Raw genomic sequence first — 26349 nt, 5'->3', positions numbered from 1 at the left:
ATAAGTAAGCATAATGCTGGTGGTCAACAAAAGATGTTCAAAGACTCTCAAGGCAAATATACAAAAATGTAGTATTAACACCAACAAGAGAGAACCGCTGGCCTGCGAGTGCTCCAATTAGAGAACAGCCTTTATGAAAGGTGTCGTGGGCTTTGAAGATGCTCAAAGTCAGGATGAAAGGGAGAAAGGTGCTAAGAGGAAGGCACGCTTGGCAAATCCACATCGTGATCAACTCCTGCTGGAAACATCTCCACTGTGGAAGGATGTGTGGATCCAGAATTGGCCTCCACAGTCACGGACCCATTTTTAAAACCTTATATGTAAGACAATCTTACTCAGCTACAGATGATTGCCAGAGAAGAAAGAAGACATTCAGCAAAACAGATGCATCCATTTTCTTCTGGTTTCCCAAAGCTAGCTGTGATTATGGACATTGATAACAGTCTCATGCTGTGGCTGCTGCAAGTTCCAAAACTATATGATGAGACTGGATCTTCTGCTGTTGAGTCTGATGGCATCAAGGTCTGGCTAGGCATTAGTGATTTTATCCAAAAAGAAGGCCACAAACCTATCACGGCAGGTCACTGAGGTTCTAAGCCTCCTAATTGTGGAAACTGGTTGTTTCAGTACTTGGAAAAGCTCCACTCTGGAGAATGCAGAGATCTATTTGCTGCCATCAAAACCATGGAATGGGTATTTAGGTAAAGCTTAGAGTTTACTTAGGGACGCAGGTGGCGCTGTGGGTTAAACCACAGAGCCTAGGACTTGCCCGATCAGAAGGTCGGTGGTTCAAATCCCCAAAACGGGGTGAGCTCCCATTGCTCGGTCCCTGCTCCTGCCAACCTAGCAGTTTGAAAGCACGTCAGAGTGCAAGTATGTATGTATGTATCTGGTATGTTCTATGGTGCATACCCATTTCACAGAGAGTTTTATTGGGTGTCACAATTTTGAATGGAGAGTGCCCTCTGGGAAATCTAACATTCGCACACCTGATCTTTTTCTGTAATGTACAATTGTGGTCATCAAATTGTCTTTCAGGAATGCTTGTCCATGCTTACTGATAGTTTCACCAAGGTTAAATGGGGGGGCAGAACCCCTTGCTTTTAAAATGTGAATGGTGAAGTTGGTGCAATCGACAAACTTTAAATATTTGCATTTTTTCATTTCTGGTCATTTTGAGCCCATTTGATATCAGTGCAACAAGTTAGTTAGGGGCCATCTCATTGAGGATGACTAACTTGCTTGCAAATTGGAGTTGCAATGTGCTTTCTTAGTAAGGTTGGACTAGATTCCCTTTGGAATCCCGGCTCCACAATTCTAAGCAGGCTGAGAATTAAGTATGACCTCTAGTGGGTTTTTTTAAAAAGTGCACCATCTGCTCAATACTGTGCTCCCTGGACCAGCAGAACAGCTACCAGCTTCAGATTACATTAGCAGTGGTTTTTGGTAAACGTTCTATAGGTTTTGCTGTTCTTCCGAAATATAGCTAGTTAATTTGCTTCTGGCCAGGCAAGCATGCCTCTTTAGGCTTATGGTATTCTGCAGGAATGGAAGTGAAAGCTGGACCATAAAGAAGGCTGATCGCGAAGAATTGATGCTTTTGAATTCTGGTGCTGGAGGAGACTCTTGAGAGTCCCATGGACTGCAAGAAGATCAAACCTCTTCATTCTGAAGGAAATCAGCCCTGAGTGCTCCCTGGAAGGACAGATCATGAAGCTGAGGCTCCAATACTTTGGCCACCTCATGAGAAGAGAAGACTGCCTGGAAAAGACCCTGATGTTGGGAAAGATGGAGGGCACAAGGAGAAGGGGACGACAGAGGACGAGATGGTTGGACAGTGTTCTCGAAGCTACCAGCATGAGTTTGACCAAACTGCGGGAGGCAGTGGAAGACAGGAGTGCTTGGAGTGCTCTGGTCTAGGGGGTCATGAAGAGGTGGACATGACTAAACGACTAAACAACAACAACATTCTGCAGGAATTAAAAGGTGACAAAACAATGCTTTCAAAGCATATGTGTTTGTACATCTCACACTTCAAAATCACAAACAGAATTGCTAAAGCTTTAGTTGTGTGTCCCAATATATAAATGTATAGGAATAATGCAAGGTCAACCCAACAATAAAACACTTGGCATTAACCCATAACTTAGTTTTCATCCAGATTTCATGCATGTTTTCTTAGAATGAGCCACTGATTTCTAAGGAACTTTGAATAAATAAGCATAAAATAGGCATTGCTCTCAATGCTGTGTTTTATAACCGGGGAACAAGTTAGCTATTTCGGTATGAATTTTCTCTTAACTGAGGGATGGAAAGTTTTTCCTTTCTTGAGGACAATGTTAGTTTCTACTAAGCCAGAGTAAAATTAACCTGAAAATGTTCTCACTATGAATTTTTGCACCTCAATTAAAAAAGAAAAAACCAAGACAGGGGGATATTGCATGTTCCATTTTGAGAGCACTAGTTTCCTAACAGAGGATAACTACAAGGCATCATAGGTGCCGACTCCATGGGGCCTGAGGGGGCCCGAGCCCCCTCAAAAATTTGTTTGGGGGGGCTCTGCCCCCCCAATAATTTAAGAAAATTATTTTTTATTTTCCTTGTTTGATGATAGTTACCTTTTAAAATACATTCAGTAATGAGTTAAAACAAAGCCACTCCCGATCTAGAGAGGGGGTGGGGTTGCGGGCTCTCGACCCATCAACAATCTCGCGGGGCTGGCGTCAGCCTGTGAGAAGCGGGGATTCCCCCTAGCTCATTAATATTCACCGCCCACGGCGGCAGCCAATCGGCTGTCGCAAAGGGCGGGCCCTCACAGGTTCACTTAAGGTCGGGGCAGCCCGGGGCTCGCCCCTTTCGTTCCCCCAGCAGCAGCGGTTTGGAGGTCTTGGGCCCCCCCAATATTTTTTATAAGTCGGTATGGGCCCCCGCCCCCCAATATTTTTTATAAGTCGGCGCCCCTGCAAGGCATATATATCAGTTACATGCCACTGAAAAAGCTTGTAGTGAAGATTACACACTACTGATTCTAGAATGTATTTTAATTAATTGACTGTGCAATTTTATGTACTGTGCTATTTTTTCCTGTTGTTAGCCACTCTGAGCCGGGGATGTGGGATATTATCTCTCTCTCTCTCTCTCTCTCTTGCAGTAGCCTCTGCGAAAGAGCCAACAGCTCAGAACTCGAGAGAGAAAAGAATAGGATGTACAGTAGAGCGTTTTGCAAAATATATTTTCCTTCCACCCCTTTCCCTCCTCCTTTCACCTGGGAGCACATCAGGCCCAGGGTTGTTGTTTTTTTAATTTGGGAGGTGGACAGAGCTGCTCCCTATCTCCATGCTCAGCAGCCTTTGAGACTGTTAACATAGCAGATAACCTCAAATATGGCAAATGGGTTTTTTCTGGATTATGACCCCCCATTTTATTTTAAATGCTTTTGGGGCAAATGTATCATCCTAGACCAGGCACGTCCAACTTCCAAGAGACTGCGATCTACTCCCACTATTAAAAAAAACTTGCAGTGATCTACCCATTGTTGAGCTTTTTTAAAGGGAGGATGAGCCAATGTTGCTGAGCTTTTTGTGTGTGGAGTGTGGGTGTCTATTTTTATTCAAATCCCATCAATGCTCAGTCTTACAAATTGAGTCTCACCATTCAAAACGATGTCTAAAACAAAGTTCGTAGACGACAGAATAACTAGCTTTTGCAACACAGATGTAGGTATATTGGATTCAAACGACATTTCAGGATATAAGAAACCTGGGATTGCTGGTATTTAGGGCAGCTTCCCTGCAAGGATCTCCAGAGGAGTCAAGCTCCACAATCTCATCAGAAACAGATCCAGAGAACCAGAAATTCCCCTTGCAGGCAACGCACTAGCCACCGCTCTGAGGGTTCAGTCAAAAGGTTTGGTCAAAACTGTATTTGCAAACGTATTTTTATTAGCCAAATTTTATACAAGTTTAACACTTCAATATAGCCTCCTTACGAAGTTACATATACCCCACCCCCATGATTTATTTTATTTTACAAATTTATACCCTGTCATTCTTGTGAGAACAACTGACGGTGACTAATCGCAGCCGAAACCAATGCCTCAATTTCAAAAACTCCTTTCTTTGTAAAAACTACTTTTTGGTCTTCCAACCATGGTATCACTTTTCAGGGTTTCATCATTAGATAAGAGCACATGCCACAGAGACTCTAATTTTTCAAACAGATAGTAATCAGATTGTTTTAATGGTTGTGATGGTCGTTTGAGCTGCCAGAGCACTTCTGTGCACTAATGTGGAACATACCCGTTTCTTTATAATCTCATGTTATTTAAAATCTGTTGCAAGGGTCTCATTGTAGTTCTCCTGCCAACCCCCAAATCGGTAAGAAATGCACCCTATCATCCCTCAAGATCAGCTTTTTAGCCGATTTCAGGATGCCAAACCACTTTTGTGGGAGTGAGGCAACACACACACCGCATGCCAGCTCTCTGTTGCTTGCACCTTAGTGATGGACCTAGCATTCATTCGGAGCACTGATTTTGCTGACATTTCTCTAGATCTTTTTGCAATCTGCTCTAGCAGTTCAGGACAAATTACTTAAGAGACACTGCTGTATTCTCATGAATATTGCTGGTTGTGTATAACTGGAGTGGTCCAAACATTCAGTCTGTGCACAACATGTTCAATGGAGACTTGGGGATCCTTCACGATCACAGATTCTACTTTGGCCATCTCTTTGTTGTCATGGAGAGTTGCAAGCCTTCTGTTTCCTGGATCATCTTCAAAGCTGTTGCTGCCACGTTTAAATTCCACTGTCTGATCCTGTTGAGTGATGAGGCAGAGTCGCCGTAATCATATGCAGCAGGTGCTATTGACTGCCTGCAGTATTACCCTTCCTTTTGTCAAAATGAAACTACACAAATATGATGGTTCAATTTATTTCACACAAGCGTCTGTAACGGTGAAACAATTTAAAGCTATCTTAATGAAGATCTGCAGAATGCTTCTGAAGGATGTAACAATTATGTGCTAAGAATTATGTGTTGTTACTGCCACGGGAGAGAAAGTATCGTTCTGACAAATCTTTTTGACCATATACGGTGGGCCTTTTCTCAGATGGGGTAGCATCCTTTTGTGGCTTGCAAGGCACATAAATAACAGGCCAGCGGGCCTTTATAATGTTGCAAAATGGAAACAGTACGGGGCAACATTTTAGTCTGATATTGGAAAAAAATGGTTTTATTAATTCCAAAAGCCTTCCACAGTGATGGAAGCGATCATAGGGTTTGGACACAGTTCAACAGAAAATTCTGCTGTTCAAGTCTCAATGAGATTTGTGCAGGACTTCCTGCTGGATTGTATATCTCAAATTTTGGGGCACATATTCAGGTGAACAACTAACACCCCTTCCCATGCCCATACATTATTATAGAAGGTGCTCCTGTACAAGACTCGTGAGGGCAAGATGTTAAGCTATCCAGTTCTCAATAAATTTTATATCTAGTTAAACAAGGAAGAATAACTGTGCTTCCAGTCATTTTTGGGGTGTGTGTGGGGAGAAAGAACTGGCAATAAACAGCATACAGTTTTAGGAACTCCAGCCAACAGATTGAACTACAGCAGAACAATACCCAAAATGTAGCAACGGCATTTCCTGTAGTTCACAAAAAACAAATAAACAAAAAACAATGCATTTGCTGGCTGTATCTAACCTAGTGTGCGAGAGAACTGCTTCATTCCTAGAAGAAGAAGAAAAATACAGCGAACTCCAGGCAAAGGAAGCATGTGGGCTGTGTCTGGGTGTTCCCTCCCTTCTCATGCCCAGCTAGCATCTTGCACTAAGAGTCACGTGGAAAGACAAGACTTAGAAGTGCTGCCATGCTACATCGAAACGACACAGGTGGAATCAGCAGGAGGAAAGAGGGAGAATGAGCAGGAGGTCTGGTGTGTGAATTCAGAATCACAGCACTCACACATACACACACACACGCACACATAAAGGGCTGGACTGAACCTGTCTTTTTTTTTGTTTCCCAGTCCAAGGGTCAGAGTAACTCTGTACTCGTCCAAATTTACAAGTTTCTCTTTTTTTAAAAAAAGAACACTCCAACTAAACTGAAGTAATTAAAAAAAAAATAGTCAAATGTTCTTTTCAAGGCAAGAGGTGCCTAGAACTTTGGCTGATATAAAGAAACACGACCGCTAAGGCACCCGGAGGCTATCTGACAGTGCGTCGGCGAGAACTTGGTGGTCAGGACCACGTCGTTGTGCGAGTACAGCGAACGGATCTCTTGCAAAGGGGCGGCTTCTTTGGGCAAACAGTCCACCAGTTCACTGCACTGGGTGTCAAATCCCAACAAGCGAATCCCGTAGCCGTGCGGGGAGGAGATCATCCGGCCGTCAGGGCTGAAACAGAGTTCTTTGATATAGCCCCGGCCGACATTGGCTTCCTCAATGCAATGAGTCAATCGGAGGGAACAGCGAGGAGAAACGGGCCGGACCGGAGTTCCTTCTTGGAATTCGTAGACACAAGTCCACTACAGCAAGGGGGAGAAAAGCACAATTAATCCACTTTGCTAAGTGCCAGTTCATCCTACTCTTGTGGGCCAAAGAACATAATTTGGACTACTGCAATGCGCTCTACGTGGGGGTGACCCAGAAACTACAACTAATCCAGAACGCGGCAGCCAGACTGGTGACTGGGAGTGATTGCCAAAACCATATTCGCTCCCGGTACATTTCTGAACACAATTCAAAGTGCTGGTGCTGACCTTTAAAGCCCTAAACGGCCTCGGCCCAGTATATCTGAAAAAGCGTATCCACCCCCATCGTTCAGCCCGGACACTGAGATCCAGCTCTGAGGGCCTTCTGGAAGTTCCCTCCCTGCGAGAAGTGAGGTTACAGGGACCCAGGCAGAGGGCTTTCTCGGTAGTGGTGCCTGCCCTGTGGAATGCCCTCCCATCAGATGTCAAAGAAATAAACAACTATCTGACTTTTAGAAGACATCTGAAGGCATTTCTCTTCAAGAAGAGAAAATTATTTACATATAAGGTAAAGTAAAAGGTAAAGGACCCCTGGATGTTTAAGTCCAGTCAAAGGTGACTATGGGGTTGTGGCGCTCATCTTGCTTTCAGGCCAAGGGAGCCAGCGTTTGTCGACAGACAGCTTTCCGGGTCATGTGGCCACCATGACTAAACCGCTTCTAGCGTAACGGAACACCATGATGGAAACCAGAGCGCATGGAAATGCCGTTTATCTTCCTACCACAGCAGTACCTATTTTATCTACTTGTACTGGCATGCTTTCGAATTGCTAGGTTGGCAGGAGCTGGGACAGAGCAACGGGAGCTCACCCCGTCACAGGGATTCAAACCACCGACCTTATGTGATAACCACACACACACACACACACACACACACACACACACACACAAAAAATACCTCTTGGTCATCAGTGTTACTTGAGCATCGAAGAAGTGTAGCCCATCCTTTGGGATGAAGCTGCAGCGATGTGATGCAGTTCCCGCGATCTCTCTCTCCAGGAACTTCTGGGGTTAAAACCTCAAGACTATTGCGCGGAGATCCACCTACAGGGAGAGAAAGCATCACTGTCGCTATCCCCCTTTCATTTCCCAAACTCCTTGTCAGCCAAAGGAAACAATGGACCGTAAGAACTATGGTATGAATGGAAAGTCTACTGTACTGCACTGGGCCCAGAGCTCAGCGACACATGCAAGTGTGTGGCCTGTAGTTATCAAAGGACAAGCATGAAGTTCTGAACCAGTCCTCAAGCAGCCTACATGGAGTTGCAAGGCTGCATTAACTTTATTGAACCTGAATGGAGGAAACCGTTTTTAGTTTCTGGGACACCCTTGTTGGTGGAATATCCCTCCCCCCCACTTGGTTTAACCCTGTTTTAACACACCTTCTCGCTGGGTAGCTCGTGCCATATGCTTCTCAGACACTGGGTTTGTGTCACTCTGATGACACGTTGACCCAGCGCTTCGAGGAATGGACGATGTGGCAGATGTCAAATCTGAGAACAAAGCAGTAACGTATAAAATGAAATGTACAGAAGGGATCCTGTTCAACCATTGTCTCCTGTGTTCCATCACTTTAAACCAGTGGTTCCCAACCTTTCTTTGGCCATGCCCCACCTAAGCATCTCCAAAATCCTGATTCCCCCCCCCCCGACATATAATTCTTATTATTCAAAAAGTGAACTCCTATTCACGTGGAGGAAGCCTAAAAGGCCATTCACTGTTAATAACTGGTTCTCGAATTGCCCCCCTTAAAAATCTAATTGCCCCCCTGTGGGGCATGTGCCCCATTTTGGGAACCACGGATTTAAACTCTTCCCTGTGGATGTCTGCTAATGTCAGAGCCCACGGATCTTCTTGATAAGCTTCTATTTTGCGGAGGCATAATTTAGGTTTCTCTTATTTGCCTCCTAAGGTTGTGGACAATAGGTTACTTGTCATAGTCGCAGATAAGGAAAAAGGCAGCAGGGTTTTTTTATTAAAAAGACACAACTCAAAACCACTACAAAGCAAATATTTACAAACTGTCTGCTGTGAAACCCTGGGTTTCTGGAAGCTGATCAGAGTTCTTCAGTGAGTAGATCAGTACAGTGGTACCTCGGGTTAAGTACTTAATTCATTCCGGAGGTCCGTTCTTAACCTGAAACTGTTCTTAACCTGAAGCACCACTTTAGCTAATGGGGCCTCCTGCTGTTGCCGCACCGCCGGAGCATGATTTCTGTTCTCATCCTGAAGCAAAGTTCTTAACCCAACGTACTATTTCAGGGTTAGCGGCGTCTGTAACTGAAGCGTATGTAACCTGAAGCGTATGTAACCCGAGGTACCACTGTAATGGTGAATCTGAAAGGCATCTTGCACACACCACTACCTATGTTCCTTCCACAGATGCTGCAGCCACAGGGAAGCCTTGGGGCGGGGGGAGTGTAAAACATTCAGTTCACATGAGCAGATGGTGGAATCACAGCAGGGACTATATATGAACTTTGAGCGCATGGCCTAAAACACTACCCAGAATCCAATGCATCATGTAAAGACTTTTCAGTGGACAAGTCGGTCTCCTTTTGTAAACCGCTTTGAGGTTTTTTTAAAGCAATGAAACGGTGCATAAACTTGATGAAATGCAATAAACGGAGGGGTTGGCTAATTCACTGCTCACAGCGCAGCTCCCCCAGTACTAGCTATCTCTTGTTAGGCGAATGAATAGCAGACATGACACGGGTATATACTAATCAAAACACAACGACTTACCCGAATTGGATGTCGTTCTCCTAGCTCTTAAAATCGGATAGCTGACAACCTCTAAGGATTTGGTTAAGTCAAGATCGTGTAAGATCAGGAGATACCCAGAGGAGGTTGAGATCAACATTTTGGAACAGTCTGGTGTCAACCTCATGCGCATGAGAAAGCGGGTGTGAAAGAACTTCTTGTGAGGGCAACCATCTTCTGTGCACCTGGGGAAAGAGAAGCGTCAAACCACATCCACTGTTGGCTTCTAGTTTCAAGAATTCCATTTATTTATTATTATTTATTAAATTTCTATTATCACCCTTCATCCGAAGATCACAGGGAGGGTTACAATATAAAAGCACAAAAATACGTACAGTGGTACCTCGGGTTAAGTACTTAATTCGTTCCGGAGGTCCGTTCTTAACCTGAAATTGTTCTTAACCTGAAGCACCACTTTAGCTAATGGGGCCTCCTGCTGCTGCCGCCGCGCCGCCGGAGCACGATTTCTGTGCTCATCCTGAAGCAAAGTTCTTAACCTGAAGCACTATTTCTGGGTTAGTGGAGTCTGTAACCTGAAGCGTATGTAACCTGAAGTGTATGTAACCCGAGATACCACTGTAACATAGTAACAAACATAGACAATACTCCCTCAGTTTAAAAGGTCATAGATTATTTAATTACCCAAAGGCCTGGGAGGAGAGGAACGCTTTTGCCTGGTGCCTAAAGATATGTAACAAAGGCGCCAGGCGAGCCTCCCTGGGGAGAGCATTCCACAAGCGAGGAGTCACCACAGAAAAGGCCCATTCTGTTGCTTTTCATGGAGTAGGCACATGTGGAAGAACCTCAGCCTTATATTTAAGATGGTATGTATCTTAACAGTAATATAGTGCTCATTGTAACTCCTCGCTTTCTACTTCCTACAGTCATACCTCATGTTACGTTTGCTTCAGGTTACGTGTTTTTGGGTTGCGGACTGAAGGAAACCTGGAAGTACCTGAACGGGTTACTTCCGGGTTTTGCCGCTCGTGCATAAGCGCCAAATCGCGCTGGCACCTGCGCAAAGTGGTGCTTCAGCTTGCGAACGCTGTGGGTTGCAGACGTGCCTGTCGCGGTTTACGTCCACAACCCGAGGTTCCACTGTACAATGAAAGAAGGGGATAAGGCTGGTCTCACTGGGTTACTTTTCTGGTCTCTGCTTACAAGACAAGGCTACCTGAGTCAGATCTCATGGAGGAAATTTCGCATTAACATATCCAGCTACACTGGGTGTTTTGCTGTGAATACCGAAAGACTGTTGAGACCAAACCACACAAGTTCCAATGTGCTTTCATTCCTTCTCTCTTTCTCAACTGTTCCATGTTTTCAGGCTTAATACAATCAGAACATTGTTTAGTAGTGACAAAGGATTACTACATCAAGCCATAGGATTGCTTAAGCATAAAGCACTGTAATTGTAATTCAGCGATTATTATTTAAACTCCCTCTCACGCTTTGGCTCCCAGTATGTTTCCGAGCACAATTCAAACTGTTGGTGCTGACCTTTAAAGCCCTAAACAGCCTCCTTCAGTATACCTGAAGGAGCGTCTCCATCCCCATTGTTCAGCCCAGACACTGAGGTCCAGCTCCAAGAGCCTTCTGCCACTTCCCTCACTGATAGAAATGAGGTTATAGGCACCTGCCCAGTGGAACACCCATCAGATGTCAAGGAAATAAATGACTATCTGACTTTTAGAAGACATCTGAAGGCAACCCTGTTTAGGGAAGTTTTTAATGTTTGATGTTTTATCGTGCTTTTAAGATTCTGTTGGGAGCTGCCCAGAGTGGCTGGGGAAACCTAGTCAGAGGGGCAGGGTATAAATAAACTATTATTATTATTATTATTATTATTATTATTATTATTATTATTTGGAACTATCAAGGGTTGCTTCAAGTGAGCATGCTCAGAAGTTCATTCTTATCAACTGAAACCAGAGTTATATCTGTTATTTGAATTTTGAGAGGGATGCTTTGGGGATGGGGGGATGGGGATGACAGGAGATAAGACTTTTACCCAGCCCCTTTTTCTATTCACATCTACTTGGCACTTGTTTGATTTAACCCACACACTGAGTCTATGCAACCCCAGCTGCCATAACACCATGTTTGCAACAGGCAAGTTTGCAAATGAGGTACAGAATAAAGGCATTTCAGAGCAACAGACATCTATCTCCCTCAATATTTCCATTTCAAGAGGGATGCCTGTTTAAAATCTGCTTACCTGTTGGTATCCCAAATGATAACATTTCCATCAAATCCCGATGTTACCAACAGTCTTGTGTTAGTGTCATATTCAATGTTCTTTACCCAGCTAGTGTGACCATGCAGGGTACACACTTTCGTGTCCAGCTTCCTCAGATCCCAAAGTGCTATGGTAGTGTCATCAGAGCAAGTTGCAAACAGTCTGTTATCAAGAAACCTACAAATAAAGTGGACAAGGAGGGAGGCCATTTCGTATCTTGAAATACATGCAAAACCTCTCTAAATCGCCCCCCACAAAAGAAACTTTGAGATGACAGCCACATGAAGAGAAATGCCAGGATATTGATTTTCACAACATCTTGATGTGGAAACAAAGACAGACATTGTCAGATTAGAGGTGTACATTCGGGAGCTAGCTAGAGTTTCAGAAACAGATTTAGCAAGCTGCCAAAACGCATTCCCATGTTTGGATTGGTTTCATCATCCTTTCAATGCACATTTGTTCCCGAGATTTCAATAACCTCAAACCATGCAAAATTTCAATAGAGCATTACACTGTTATCTGATGCAATGAGCTGTCCAAGATGTGCACACACCTGTGCTTCTTTAGGGGAGGCACCAGCCGAAAAACAAAAACACTTAGCAATTTTTTTTGGGTGGAGGGAGGGAATGGCAAGTGACAATTACAACTATTTGGGGATTGGCGGTGAAGCAGTGTACAGAGGGAAAGGTCCAACTTGTACACCAAGAAGGCAGTTTCCTTGGTTCCACTGCAAACTAGCTTCAAACCAAGAAACAGATTCAGGGATGGGCAAGGCAGACAGGGCCTGCCTCAGTTTTCTGTGGCTGTTTATGGGCAACAGCATTCAAGTTCTGGCTTGGCTTGCAACAAAAAGTTAAAAATTAGTACTATGACTCTCATTACTAATTGATGGGAGGGAAAAACATAAAAGAGAAAATAGAAGATATGTTTGTCACTACAGCATCAATGCTTCCAGAGTGTAAATAAAACAAGTACTGGAATTTTAGATATCTGTAACTGGTTTTCATTTCCCAGCCAACCAACCTGATATTATTTACACAGTCCTCGTGAGCTTCGGAGAGAGTTTTGATGTGCTTTGAAGATATGGGATCAAAAAGAAGGACTTCTGTCTGTTCACAAGCAACAGTTAGCACTGACCTGGATAGGAAAGAAACAAGAAACAGGCTATTATGCCCAAAGAAACTCAACACCCTCTCAGTGACATCTGGTAAAGAACAGAAAGGTTTCCTTATTTAAAGGGCGCGCACACACAGAGCTGAAACGTGAATAATAGTTCCAAAGGGAGAGGCGTTCCATGGAGTAACTTGCAGAATTTCTATGCACTGGATTTTTTAATTAGAACTACATTTATTTTCTCTTATTTGCTGCAATGTAGTGGATCGTGAATCAATTAATTAAATGCCACCAATTGATCACATGTTATATGATCACAATCAAATGATCCCTGAAACCAGAAGGCAAAGGGACATGCTCCTCTCACCACCCAACCCAACCATATGTTTAATCAGAGTGTATTATACCACTTTAACTGTCACAGCAAGAATTATGGGAACTTTGGCTTGTTAAGGGTGCTGGGAATTGTAGCCCTGTGACCAACTACAGTTCCCAGGATTCTTTGGGGAAAGCATGACTGTTAAAGTCGTATAACAGTATGGCGTGCATGTTACTTTGCTCTTGCCTATTCCAAAAGGCCACTCCTATTTGATCAAACTTCAGTGCCCAATTCTCCTCCCCCAATTAGGTATGTGCAACAAAACTCTCAGGTGTGATGTCATCATGTTCATTAAGTAAAACACAGATGAATACCACTCAGTTGCTTCTTCCATAAAACTCAGAAAGCACACTTCCAATGCCAATTGACTCACTAGTTGCTATGTCAATGGACCATTTACCAAGAATCATTGGGGGCGAGGGGTGCAAAATGAAAGAAAAGAGGGGACAGAGAGAGAAGAGATGACTCTTCTCAAAGTTATCTCAAGCACCCAATTTACTTTTCCTGTGAGTAAATGACTGGAAGAGGAAAGACTTCTCCACTCCTGGTGTAGACAATGCCAGGCTAGACAGACAATGGTCTGAATTGTTATCCGGCAGCTTCCTATATTCCTGCTACTAGAAAATGCACAATAAGTACTGAAGCTTAGACTGGGAAGAAATGTACTTATGGACATCAGTTATTGATAAACTGCAGGCATCAGAGATATGTCATGTGTTTCTAGGGATGCCCAACAGATGGAGTGAAAGAGCAGAAAACCTTGTTGAAAGTCAGAAGTTCATAGAATCACAGAATTGTGGAGTTGGGACCCTGAGAGTCATCTAGACCAACCCGCTGCAATGCAGGAATCTCAGCATGCAGTGCCCCCCATCCAATTTGAAACCATACCAGACCCTGCTTATTTGCAAATGTGCTAGCAGTTTTATTTGCAGAACCACTATCTCTAGTTGACATAAGACTGAAATGAAGGTGGATTTACAAATTAGGTTTAGGTTATTTTAAAAACATCTGTATGTGCCATACGAATGCACACCAACAGTTAGAAATGTGGCATCAACCCTCATGTAGTTTATGAATACTGTGTTCTTACATTCATGTTGGAATACACTTCAAATGGATGGCGGCTAATGGATTGAAGTTGAATCCTGACAAGACAGAAGTACTGTTTTTTGGGGACAGGGGGCGGGCTGGTGTGGAGGACTCCCTGGTCCTGAATAGGGTAACTGTGCCCCTGAAGGACCAGGTGCGCAGCCTGGGAGTCATTTTGGACTCACAGCTGTCCATGGAGGCGCAGGTCAATTCTGTATCCAGGGCAGCTGTCTACCAACTCCACCTTGTACGCAGGCTGAGACCCTATCTGCCTGCGGACTGTATTGCCAGAGTGGTGCATGCTCTAGTTATCTCCCGCTTGGACTACTGCAATGCGCTCTACGTGGGGCTACCTTTGAAAGTGACTCGGAAACTACAACTAATCCAGAATGTGGCAGCTAGACTGGTGACTGGGGGCGGCCGCCGAGACCACATAACACCGGTCTTGAAAGACCTACATTGGCTCCCAGTACGTTTCCGAGCACAATTCAAAGTGTTGGTGCTGACCTTTAAAGCCCTAAACGGCCTCAGTCCTGTATACCTGAAGGAGTGTCTCCACCCCCATCGTTCTGCCCGAACGCTGAGGTCCAGCGCCGAGGGCCTTCTGGCGGTTCCCTCATTGCGAGAAGCCAAGTTACAGGGAACCAGGCAGAGGGCCTTCTCGGTAGTGGCACCCGCCCTGTGGAACGCCCTCCCATCAGATGTCAAAGCGATAAATAACTACCTGACATTCAGAAGACATCTTAAGGCAGCCCTGTTCAGGGAAGTTTTTAATGTATGATATTTTAGTGTATTTTTGGTTTCTATGGAAGCCGCCCAGAGTGGCTGGGGAAACCCAGCCAGATGGGCGGGGTACAAATAATAAATTATTATTATTATTATTATTATTATTATTATTATTATTATTATTATTATTCAAAAGTCTTGTGGGGTCAATTACTCGACTATAGAATTCCTCAACACTTTCACAAACAGTCACAGGGGGCAGAAAGATCCGAAATCACATTGCAATGCAATACAGTATCTCCAAAGATTAAGATATGGGGACAAAAGTCAGTAAGCATGTGCAGGGCACAAGTCTATGCTTCAAATTTCAATACCAGCTGCTAGACCCATACTTCGGGTTTTTGGGTGGGTAGGTGTGACAGAGAGACTATAAAGAAGCGAAACACATTGTAGCTCAGTATCTAAATAGATCCCTTTTGAACACTGCAATACTCTGCCCAGTTCTGCACACCGCAATTTCAGGATATTGACAAGCCGGTGTATGCAGAGGAGGGCGACCAAGATGATCAAGGGTCTGGAAACCAAGCCTTAAGAGGAGCAGTTGAGGGAGTTGGGTATTTTTAGCCTGGAAAAGAGGAGAGATGATAGCCATCTTCAAATATATCAAGGACTGCCACACGGAGGATGGAGCAAACTTGTTTTCTCCTGCTCCGGAGGGTAGGACCTGAACCAAATACAGTGGTGCCTCGTAAGATGAAATTAATTCGTTCCGCAAGTTTTTTCTTCTTGCGAGTTTTTCGTCTTGCGAAGCACAGTTTTCCATAGGAATGCATTGAAAATCAATCAATGCGTTCCTATGGAGACCATCCGGGGACAGAGGGGAAGCGCCGCACGACTTCCCCTCTGTCCCCGGACCTGTTTTAAAGCAAGGGAAGGGGCAGCGGAGAGAATTGCTTCTCCCCGTTGCCGCCCCTTGGTTCAAAAGGGGTCCGGGGAGAGATCTGTCCCCGGAGATTGCGGGGCTGGCAACAGGGAGAAGCGATCTTCTCCCCGCCGCCCCTTGCTTCAAAAGAGGTCCGGGGACAGAGGGGAAGACGTACGCGCCTTCCCCTCTGTCCCCTCTTTTGAAGCAAGGGGCGGAGGGGAGAAGATCGCTTCTCCCCGTTGCCGCCCCTTGCTTCAAAAGAGGTCCGGGGACAGCGGGAAAGACGCGCTGCGCTTCCCTGCTATCCCCGGAGCTTGCGGGGCAAGCTTCGTTTTGCGAAGCAAGCCCATAGGGAAATGCGTCTTGTGAAGAGGCTAAGAAAATGAAAAACTCCTTTGTCTAGCGAGTTTTTCGTCTTCCGAGGCGTTCGTCTTGCGGGTTACCACTGTAACTTCAAGTTACAATAAAGGAGATCCCAACTAAACATATGGGAAAACTTTCTGACATTTACAGAATCCTCTGTAAATTTACAGGTTCCTCTGTAAAATTTACAGATTCCTCTGTAAATGCGGATATGAATGGTTGTATTGTTATCATTTTATACTTGTAAAATAAAATAAAATCCATTTCAGGAAGAAAAAAAGCAAACTTTCTGAGAGGAAGAGCTGTTCGACCGCGGACCGGTCTCCCTCGGAAGCTGAAGGACTCTCCTTCCTTGGGTTTTTTTTAAGCAGAGGTTGAGTGGCCCCCTGCCGTGAATGACCCAGCCGAGCTTTCTGCCTCGCAGAGGGGGTGGGTCTAGATGACCCTCGGGGCCCCTTTCCAAGATTTTACCAGTCTCGGAAGGGGAATTTCCCACCGACGGTCCCTCCCTTACCCTCCAGGGGAGTACTCCAGGTTGAAGACGGCGCCGTGCGTGCGGGTGATGGGCGAGACCGAGTCGGCGGGCTGGATGGCGCCGTAGAGCCCCGTCATAGCCCGGAACGTGTCCCTCGCCGGCTCCACGCAGCGGCCGCCATGGCCCAGGCGCCGCCCGCGCACCCAGGCGAACAGGCCCCCGCCGGGCACCGAGACGGCGGCCGCCACCGCTGCTGCTGAGGAGGCTGCTGCTGCCGCTGAGGCGGCGGCGTCCGGGGGCGGCGGTTCCCGGGGGGGCGACGGAGGCGGCGTCGTCTGGTCCCCCTCGCCGCGAGGCGGCCGCTCCGGCGTCGGGCCCCAGCGCGCCTTCCAGCTCATCCCGAGCCCGGCCCCGCCGCCACCGGCAGCGGCATTCCTCTCTCCCCCTCACACACACACCCTTCGGCCTCCTCCGCCTCCTTCCCCCGACTTCCGGTGCGGGGAGCACCCTTCGAAAAGGCGCCGGCCGGAAACACGGACCTGGCTCTTAAGGGCCGCCGGGATTCCTTTCCCCCAGAGGGGAGGTTCCCTGGCGCCCTGCTTTTAAAGCCTCGCCCCTTGTGAAGGCCACGCCTCCTTTGTGGGTCGCCCCGCCCACTGCGATTTCTGCCCGATTTCTGCGGCGGGAGGGGAATAAAAAATACTGTAAATGGTTACGGAAATTAAGGGGGGTGGGGGACACTTCTTCTTCTTCTTCTTCTTCTTCTTCTTCTTCTTCTTCTTCTTCTTCTTCTTCTTCTTCTTCTTCTTCTTCTTCTTCTTCTTCTTCTTCTTCTTCTTCTTCTTCTTCTTCTTCTTCTTCTTCTTCTTCTTCTTCTTCTTCTTCTTCTTCTTCTTCTTCTTCTTCTTCTTCTTCTTCTTCTTCTTCTTCTTCTTCTTCTTATCATCTTTAAAGTTGTTAAATGATACAAATATTATGCCTGAATGGATCCTTTCAACTTGACAGCTCAGGGAAGTTACCTAGCTTTAAAATAATATAAAATCAACTCCTTGCCATTCCAAAGCTATTTTTCCCTTGGAAAAAGGACTCCAGGAAGTTCCCAGACGTGACAATTGCTGGGCTCATTGGTAGCCAAGGGAAGCCAAATCTCATCACCTGACTCGCCTCAGGCTCCAGACATGCAAAGGAACTTCTATTATACTTTTGGGTGGGGGGCACTTAAGACATATTTGTCTATGCTAATCTTATACCTGAGTCTTGCCCTGCCATGTCTGCTTATGCTAATCTTGTACCAAGGACTTGTCTGGACATGTTTGCCAAAGTTAACCCCTCCCATTTTGTGACATGTCAGTCACAATGATGCTGTACGAACTGTATTCTGGGATATGGTGGGAAAGTTTTAAAAGTCTTTGTCACCCCATCCTGGGGGTTCAAATTTGCTCTTTGAACCTACTGCGCAATAAACTTTGGTCTACAGCTATTTGCTCCGGTTGGCTGGAATCCTTCCTTTATTCCACAGGGACCCGTGGGCACTGCCCGACGAGCTGGGTGACTGAGCAGCCTCACACCTACTTTTTTCCGTAAAAAAATGTTTGTGGGGGAACATTTGTAATTTACCTAGGAGACTCCTGTAAGCAGGTGGAAACATTAGCAGGATGGCAATACCACTTGTAATGTAGTACCGTATTTTTCGCCCTATAGGACGCACTTTTTCCCCTCCAAAAATGAAGGGGAAATCTGTGTGCGTCCTATGGGGCGAATGCAGGCTTTCGCAGAAGCTTGGAGAGCGAGAGGGGTCGGTGCGCACTGACCCCTCTCACTTTCCAGGCTTCAGGAAGCTATCAGCAAGCCTGGGGTGCCTGCGGGAGTTCCCCAGGGCTCCCTAGGCTGCGGATAGCAGCCTGCTGCCCGGAGCGCAGCGGCGCACTGAAGCAGAGCGCCCTGCGCTTCGGGCAGACACCCGCAGCCTGCTGCACAGAGCGCAGGACGCGCTGAAGCCGCGGCTGGGGGGGGATAATTTTTTTCTTTATCCCCCCCCTGAAAAACTAGGTGCGTCCTATGGGCCGGTGCATCCTATAGGGCGAAAAATACGGTAATTATTATTATGGACAAAATGGAGGGGCATAAAATACGGATTACTAAATAATACAGATATGCAGTTGAAAAGGTTGACAATAGGTCCCATGGAGGGGAAGGTGGGAAGTCCAGGGATTCAGAGAAATCTCTAAATATGGGTATGTATTTTGCATTGTTAGAATTGTAAAATCAAATAAAAATCATTTCAAAAAAAATGTTGGTAACTTGAGGAGGAGTGATCTTGCACTGTTGAGATTGCCGTGTTCCTTCATGCCATCAGATTTATCTGAATTTTTAAAAATAAACCATGTGTTTTTGTGTGTATTCTCACTGAGTAGCAGATCCATCTGAGGTGTAATTTCAGCACTTATTAGAATGATTTCAAATTGCCAGCTGGCTGCTAAGATAGTACACACAGCCATTGCTGCCAGAGTAAATAAAGGAGTAAACTGTTTTCAGGGATTTAGAAAGCACACTAGTACCATTATACTTGACCATTTTTATCTTGTTTATTTACCAGTCTGAAATGGAATGCAATGACCAAAGTACATCATTAAACCTGCAAAGATTTACTTTCTTGCACAATGGGGTTGGTTATTTATTTAGCTGTATATTTTCACTGGCTTCCTTGCATACCAGGTTTATATACTGACTTCCTGGAAAACACAGGGTGATGAAATGAGAGGCTCCGTAATTACTCTTCGTAGGCTCGCCCTCTTAATTTTAACAGATAACTTGGGAAACCTTTCACATCTTTATGATTTGAGTTTGAGATGGTGCAGATGGAAATGTTCCTAAGAAGATATATAGGGATATAGTTTATATATAGTACTTGTAAAGGGCTATCCTCTTCAGCAGGGCTTTTTTCACGGGGGACTCACCTGAACTCAGTTCCGGCCCCTCTCAAGTGGGTGCCATTATAAGAAAACAAGGGAGGCACTCATGGTGAGTTCCAGCTCCTCTTTTTCTAGAAAAATAGCACTCCTCTTCAGGACTATTAAGTACCGTATTTTTCGCTCTATAAGACGCACCAGACCACAATACGCACCTAGTTTTTGGAGGAGGAAAACAAGAAAAAAATATTCTGAATCTCAGAAGCCAGAACAGCAAGAGGGATCACTACGCAGTAAAAGCAGCGATCCCTCTTGCTGTTCTGGTTTCTGGGATAGCTGTGCAGCCTGCATTTGCTCCATAAGACACACACACATTTCCCCTTACTTTTTAGGAGGGAAAAAGTGAGTCTTATAGAGCAAAAAATACGGTACATTTCCCTTCTCATTGGATTCTTTGCCTGCCATTTTTAACTTGTACCCACTTGTACAAGTTATTGTACAACTTGTAGCCACTTACTAATTAGTGAACTTTGGCCCTAGCATCTGGAGTCCAATTTCCTTCCAAAGATTTGGGTGCTATTTGGTCTTCTCCTTCTCTCTCAGTGTCCTTCCCATGATGTAATATTCTGGGTTTGGCTGCATATCTGTGAGCTGAGCTATGCGATTTGCCATGGCAAAAAAGGCTGAAATGGCGCCTATGTCCCAGGCATCTTCTCGGTCAAACCCGTGTGCCTCCAGCTTCTGAAAGTGTTCTTTGGTGATGGTATCTGCTCGACAGACAGCGAGTGCAAACTCGAGCATGGCTACCTCGCGATCACTTAGGTCAGCCATTTTCCAGTTCACCATGATCTGCACAGAAACAAAGCAGCAGGAAATCATAAACACAGCTGCTGGGGTACGTAATGGCCAAGTGTGGGACATAAGGGACCATATATACAGGCAGTATCAGACCAGTGACAAACAGACTGAGGGCTGAAAAGAAGGGTTAGGGAGTGACCTTGAATATGAACTGCAATGCATCACTGCAAAGAAGTAAAGTGCTTCCCCAATCTTTGCTCTTGTTTTGGGTTGTTGGCATTCGGCTGTCTCAATAAACAATAGAGTGTGCCTCCGGGGGTGAAGTCAAACCACTAAGTTAGCAGCAGTGATTTGACCTCCCTAAGACGCAAGCTTGGGCAGTGTGTATGGAGGTCCAGGGATGCCCAGACAACCAGACCCACCATCTCAGCCTCGCTGATGTGGTCCAAAAGAAAGCAGCCAGCTTGGCTGTACAGAAAAGGGAATATTGCCAAGTGCAACTACTCAGCTTTGTGGCATGAGAATAAGCACCTCGCAAACTGCCCTTTTCCATACAATTCTTAGCCTTGGGCAAGGGCCTTTTTAAACACTGCTGCATAAGGCTTTTAAATGCACTTATCTAGTTATAAAGTGCCCAGCAGCTTGTAATGTTATACTGTAGTCTTCCCCAACCTGCAGCTTTTAAATAGACTCCAATTTCCATCCGCTGCAGCCAGCTCAGTCAATGATCAGGAATGATAGAAGTTTCACTACAAAACATTTGGAGGCCACCAGGTTAGAGAAAGCTAATATAAACTAATCATAAAGATAAAGGTAAAGGGACCCCTGACCATTAGGTCCAGGCGTGGCCGACTCTGGGGTTGCAGCGTTCATCTCGCTTTATTGGCTGAGGGAGCCAGCGTACAGCTTCCGGGTCATGTGGCCAGCATGACAAAGCCGCTTCTGGCAAACCAGAGCAGTGCATGGAAACGCCGTTTACCTTCCCGCCAGAGCGGTACCTATTTATCTACTTGCAGTTTGCCGTGCTTTTGAACTGCTAGGTTGGCAGGAGCAGGCACTGAGCAACGGGAGCTCACCCTGTTGCGGGGATTCAAACTGCCGGCCTTCTAATCGGCAAGTCCTAGGCTCTGTGGTTCAACCCACAGTGCCACCTGCGTCCCAAAAAGGTTTGTATAAATATGAATATAATAAATTATAATCCCATAATTTTTGTTCAGTAATCTTTCAAAGTTTCTTTTAAATTGCTATACAGTGGTACCTTGGTTTACGAACAGTCCTGTTTACGAACTATTCGGTTTACGAACTCCGCAAAATCGGTAGTGTCCCGGTTTGTGAACTTTACCTCGGTCCATGAATGGAAGCCGAACAGTGGAAGGGCACCAGCAGCGGGAGGCCTCATTAGGGAAAGCGCACCTTGGTTTAAGAACGGACTAAGTTCATAAACCGAGGTACCACTGTATATACTAATTTACAATCATATTTCCAGTGCACTGCACAAAAAGGAAAAAAACCCTACTATAAAGATTTCACCAGAATAATTTGCATAAACTAGCATTCAAATTCAGACTCAAGTCGCCTTCATACAATTCATTCATCTCTCTCTCTTTTTTGCAAGCTGTAGGTAGAGTCCGGATTTTTGCCTGAACCTGGAACAAGCGCAGAAGCAAGGTCGCAAGTGGAAGCTTGCTAGTTAAGACAGCACGGAAGTGAAGCGCGCACATACACACTAAGACTAGCAAATATGGGTTCTCGCCTGATCTGCCAGCACTGGTTTCTTAGAGTACATCCGATGTAAGGCACTGTGTGCAATGACACAGTAGGGAACCTTGTTTGCAGCACTCGTAGCCACGATAATGAGCTCTTTGTCAGCCATGCTAAGGTTTCCTGTGGGAGGAAAGACATGCAAAGGGTGGATCATATATCTAGTCATGGGAATGAGTCACTTAAACCTGGGCTTATGCGCTTATACCCTGTATCTGAGTTTGAGGGTGCTATGCATCTGTTCTATGATTGCTTTAGTGCCTAGGTTTTCAACCAGTGTGCCGTAGCACCCTGGGGTGATTTGAATGATGCTCAGGGGTGCTGTGAACAGCACTGGCTCCATCCTGCCCTCATTCCTTCCCTCCTCTCAAGTTCTGGGTGTTGTCTAAGTCAGCTTGGTTTCATTTCTGATGAGGGGGTGGGAGAAAACTGAAGCCCCAAAGCGTCTTAAAAGCTTCGGGAGTCCCAGGTCCACCTTGAGGCATCTCCTTCATGGTATGACGCAACTCAGAAACCGGAGGACCTTTCCAGGATTGGCCCAATTTGCCCTATAATTTGGAGTGCACACAGAGCCGACGCTCACCCCAGCATACTTTGGTGTGAACTCCTCTGGGATTTCTCTTTTTTTATGAGAACTGGTATAAAAATAGAAGAGTAGATGATAATAAAATTGCCACTGGGGGTTTATGACTGTTGGAACAGGAATGAAGATCATAGTCTGATCGCCATGCTTACCTGTCTCCTTGTTCACGACGGCACTGAAATAAGCAAGGAATGCTCTGAGTTCTGCTGGACGGTGAGACATCACCTTGAGCACATTGGGCAAAAACCCACGCTGTTCGGGAATCGAGGGGGGGGGGAAGCTAGTCAAGACACCTTGAAATTGCCGTCAAGGGAAGAGTCTATACTATGCCATCCATTCTCAGATATGGCACAATTAGCTAAGGGCCATTCGCTAGAAAACTGCAGGCTGATGCCAAGTCTCTTGTTCCAAATCATCCAAGCAGTGGAGAAGAGCCACAGCTGATGTGCTTTGCAGAGAAGATCCTAATTTCTCAGCCTAATCTCTCCACTCAGAAGAATCAGGCAGTGGTAGAGATCCGCTGTCTGAGGCTCTGCAAAGCTGCTACCAGCCAGAATAGACCAGACATGGGGAACATACTTGATGCTTTACTGTGCTTAATGTGTTTAATTACCGTATTTTTCACTCCATAAGACGCACCTGACCATAAGACAAACCTAGTATTTAGAGGAGGAAAACAAGAAAAAAAATATTCTGAACGAAACGGTGGATGTATGATTTTTGTGGTTCATGCTGTGGCCACAGACATGTGATTTGACGGTGAGTTTGGGGTAGCCCAATGCAAAAATCCTGAGGACCCATGTGGATCTGTGCTTTGTAACCACGTTTTTGCGCCATTGCGGCCCCACAAAACAGTGGGTGCATGTGTTTTTTGGTGCAGGCTGTAGCCATGGACATGCTATGTGATCTGATGGTGAATTTGGGGTGACCCAATGCAAAAATCCTGAGGATCCATGGGCTTTTACCTCCCCCCTCCCAGGCAGCCTCCTTTATCGCTAGCGTCCCTTATCTCCCTCCCAATCACTTACTGATCAGTTGCTTCCTTTCAACACTCCTTTCCCTCTTGTTTGCCTTAGTGTCTTTTCCTTAGCTGGAGCAGTTTTTTGCTCCTCCTTTTCTTCTAATTTCTCTCCTCATTGCTTTAGTATTCCTGTCTCCTCTCCTTGCAAGTTTGCTTTCTTTACATCCCCGCTCCCAGGCAGCCTCCTTTATTGCTAGCGTCCCTTATCTCCCTCCCCGATCGCTTGCTGATCGGCGGCTTTGTTTCAACACCCACTTTCCTCTCCCCTCCCCAAAAAAGCAAGATCTGCTTTTTGCCCCTGGGCACTTCAGCTCCAGGGACCATGCATTTGTTCCATAAGACGCACAGACATTTCCCCTTACTTTTTAGGAAGAAGAAAGTGTGCCTTATGGAGTGAAAAATTAGGTTAACCTTTGTCCCTCCAGATGTTGCTGAACTACAACTTCCATAGCCCTAGGAAGCATGGCCAGGGATGCTGTGAGTTGTAGTTCAGTTCAGCAAACCATGCAGGGCAAGGCGAGTAAATTGGTTGACCTGGGATTAAGCCAGCTTTTTAATAAAGTCTAGCACGTATTCTTTGCCGCAATTTTGCAAGCCTCTGACATGCTAAACCTAATGGAGTGAACCGGTTGACCTGCTAGGTGCTCAGCTGTCTTATAAGGTGATTCCAGTATATCAGTCTTACCTTTGCTTCTTCTCTCTTCATAAGCTCTGCTATATCGTTTGGCAAATCCTCCTCTTTAGGTAGCGGAAAGCGCTCAGTGGACTTAGTGGCGTTCCTCTCGCCTGTACTATATGCAAGGTTTGAAGCTACAGTTCTAGGTCTTACCCCAAAGCTCCCCAACGCACCAGGAGGCAGGAGCTAAAACGCGGAAAGGAAGAAATGACCCATTTGCCGTAGTATCGTGCAAAGTTGGCTCCGTCTGCTTCAAGTGTTATTTGTAAAACGATTAACTGCACAGTTTAGGGCCTGAAAAAACTCTTTGGCACAGGGATGGGGAATCTATAGCTGTACAGATGTTGCCGGACGTCCGCTCCCATGATCCCTGACCATTGGCCATGCTCACTGGGGCTTATGGAAACTGGAGTTTGGCCATGTTTGCTGGGACTGATGGAAGCAACATCTGGAGGGCCACAGGTTCCTCATCTCTGCAATAAAGCAATCTGATTAAAAGAGCTTGGAATCATAGAATTGTTGAGCTGGAAGGGACCCTGCAACCTTGGCGTTATCAGCACCATACCCTTATGGAGTTTATGGAGCTGGCTGACCGGGAGAATCCACGACCAGAAAGAAGAGGAACACCAAGAAGACTGGAAGAAATTTAAAGACTATCTGAATAAATATTGTAATATTAAAGATATGTAATCGCTTGAAAGAATCAATTAGGCCTAGGATTAAATTAGGATTAAATATATAAATAAGAAAATGTACGATAAGAAAAGTTAGGAAATATGATTATGACTGTGATATGGTTTTATGAAATGATGATATTGGAAACTGCTATATATATTTACTAAGAAATTCAGATGGAAGAGATTTGAGGAAGTCAAATAATATGTTTATGAAGATGGATCTTAACTAATTAATTGTTAGTGTAGTGATGATTTGTTGTATTTTATGTTCTATATTCTTTTTCCTTTTCCATTATTTTCCCTTTATTATTGTCAACTTTTTCTTTTGCTATGTCTATGTCTGGAAAATAATAAATATTATTATGGGGGGGGGGAGAGATGCTTGGCAGCATCGCTGGAAGGGCTCCCCATTTTCTCCCTCTTGGATTTACTTTAATGAGGATTTACTTTAATAATATAGGTGACCAGAGAGAGGTGCGGGGGGAAAACACTGCAAGGCAAAACTGAAGAAGTCAAGTGCCTGCGCCAGCCGGAAGTCCCTCGGCTCTGGCATTTGGCACTCACTCTCCTTTAAAAGAAGTTTTGCACCTCTCGTCCTTGGAGGAGCGCACCACCTTTTCGGAACCAGCGCTGCAGCCATTGGATCTCCCAGCCCGGCAAGCCGCCAGTCAGCGCAGAGAAGAACATATACTGTCCTAAGCTAGGGCGATGAATGGTCTGACTCGATGTTACCTGTCTGGCCAGGGGCTGAACTAGATCCACCTGATCCAGGTGCCCTCGGTCGCGCAAAGACGCACGGAGCCAATGGCACCGCTGCGCCAAGGAGACGCGCGCCCCTTTCTGGACCACTGCTATCCTCCCAAGCGCGCATCCACAGCCAGGGTTGAACGCCTATGGCGATGGAGATACTCACGGAGGGAGAGCCCCGACGGCCGAGCTGCAAGAGGCTGCTGCGGAGAAGCCGCCACATTGCCAAACCGCGGCTGTTTTCCTTGCGCTCCTGGGCGGCACCGACGGAGGCGCAGGCGAGGCGGAGAGCCGTTTTCTAGTAACCCAGCCAAGCGCGCTGGCAGGACGGCGTCTCCCCTAGCCCGCCCACATTTCGACACTTCCCCAGTGCAAGGGGGGGGGGGGGACACACACACATCTATTTAGTCCACAAGGAACAGCAGCCCGTGGAAGAGTAAAGAGTAGCAAGTCCCGCCCTGTTGAAATCCCTACTCAGTCAACAACAATTGCTCCACAGCAGAAGTGGGTAGATTTCAAGTTGTAGGCTCTGCTTCTGTTTTCTTCTGGAATCCTGAGATTCCCC

The 26349-nt window shown here is 45.7% G+C and overlaps 2 protein-coding genes across 3 annotated transcripts; both read right to left on the bottom strand.

Annotated features, from left to right (window-relative positions):
* Positions 1–3919: 3919 nt before the first annotated feature.
* On the bottom strand, positions 3920–17963 carry DCAF10 (DDB1 and CUL4 associated factor 10). Of its 2 annotated transcripts, none has more exons than XM_081894412.1 (7): positions 17863–17963; positions 12566–12679; positions 11519–11716; positions 9283–9485; positions 7920–8030; positions 7436–7581; positions 3920–6532 (listed from the first exon to the last, which is right to left on the bottom strand). In XM_081894412.1, exons 1-7 carry the CDS (start codon positions 17946–17948, stop codon positions 6164–6166), a joined length of 1227 nt encoding a protein of 408 aa, XP_081750538.1. In that variant the 5' UTR covers positions 17949–17963; the 3' UTR covers positions 3920–6163. The 2 variants fall into 2 exon arrangements, with proteins under 2 accessions (XP_081750538.1, XP_081750537.1); XM_081894411.1 differs by lacking the exon at positions 17863–17963 and adding an exon at positions 16652–17134.
* Positions 17964–20035: 2072 nt separating this feature from the next.
* Positions 20036–26099, bottom strand: LOC309360190 (uncharacterized protein). The gene is made up of 5 exons (XM_081894832.1): positions 25951–26099; positions 24370–24546; positions 22816–22915; positions 22073–22203; positions 20036–20370 (listed from the first exon to the last, which is right to left on the bottom strand). The coding sequence occupies exons 1-5, from the start codon at positions 26005–26007 to the stop codon at positions 20098–20100; spliced, it is 738 nt and encodes a 245-aa protein (XP_081750958.1). The 5' UTR covers positions 26008–26099; the 3' UTR covers positions 20036–20097.
* Between the last annotated feature and the right edge of the window lie 250 nt (positions 26100–26349).

Source organism: Podarcis melisellensis (assembly GCF_964234715.1).
Source record: "Podarcis melisellensis genome assembly, chromosome: 17".
Taxonomy (NCBI): domain Eukaryota; kingdom Metazoa; phylum Chordata; class Lepidosauria; order Squamata; family Lacertidae; genus Podarcis; species Podarcis melisellensis.
Note: the sequence above shows the minus strand (reverse complement) of the source record. Positions and strands in the feature narration are given on the sequence as shown.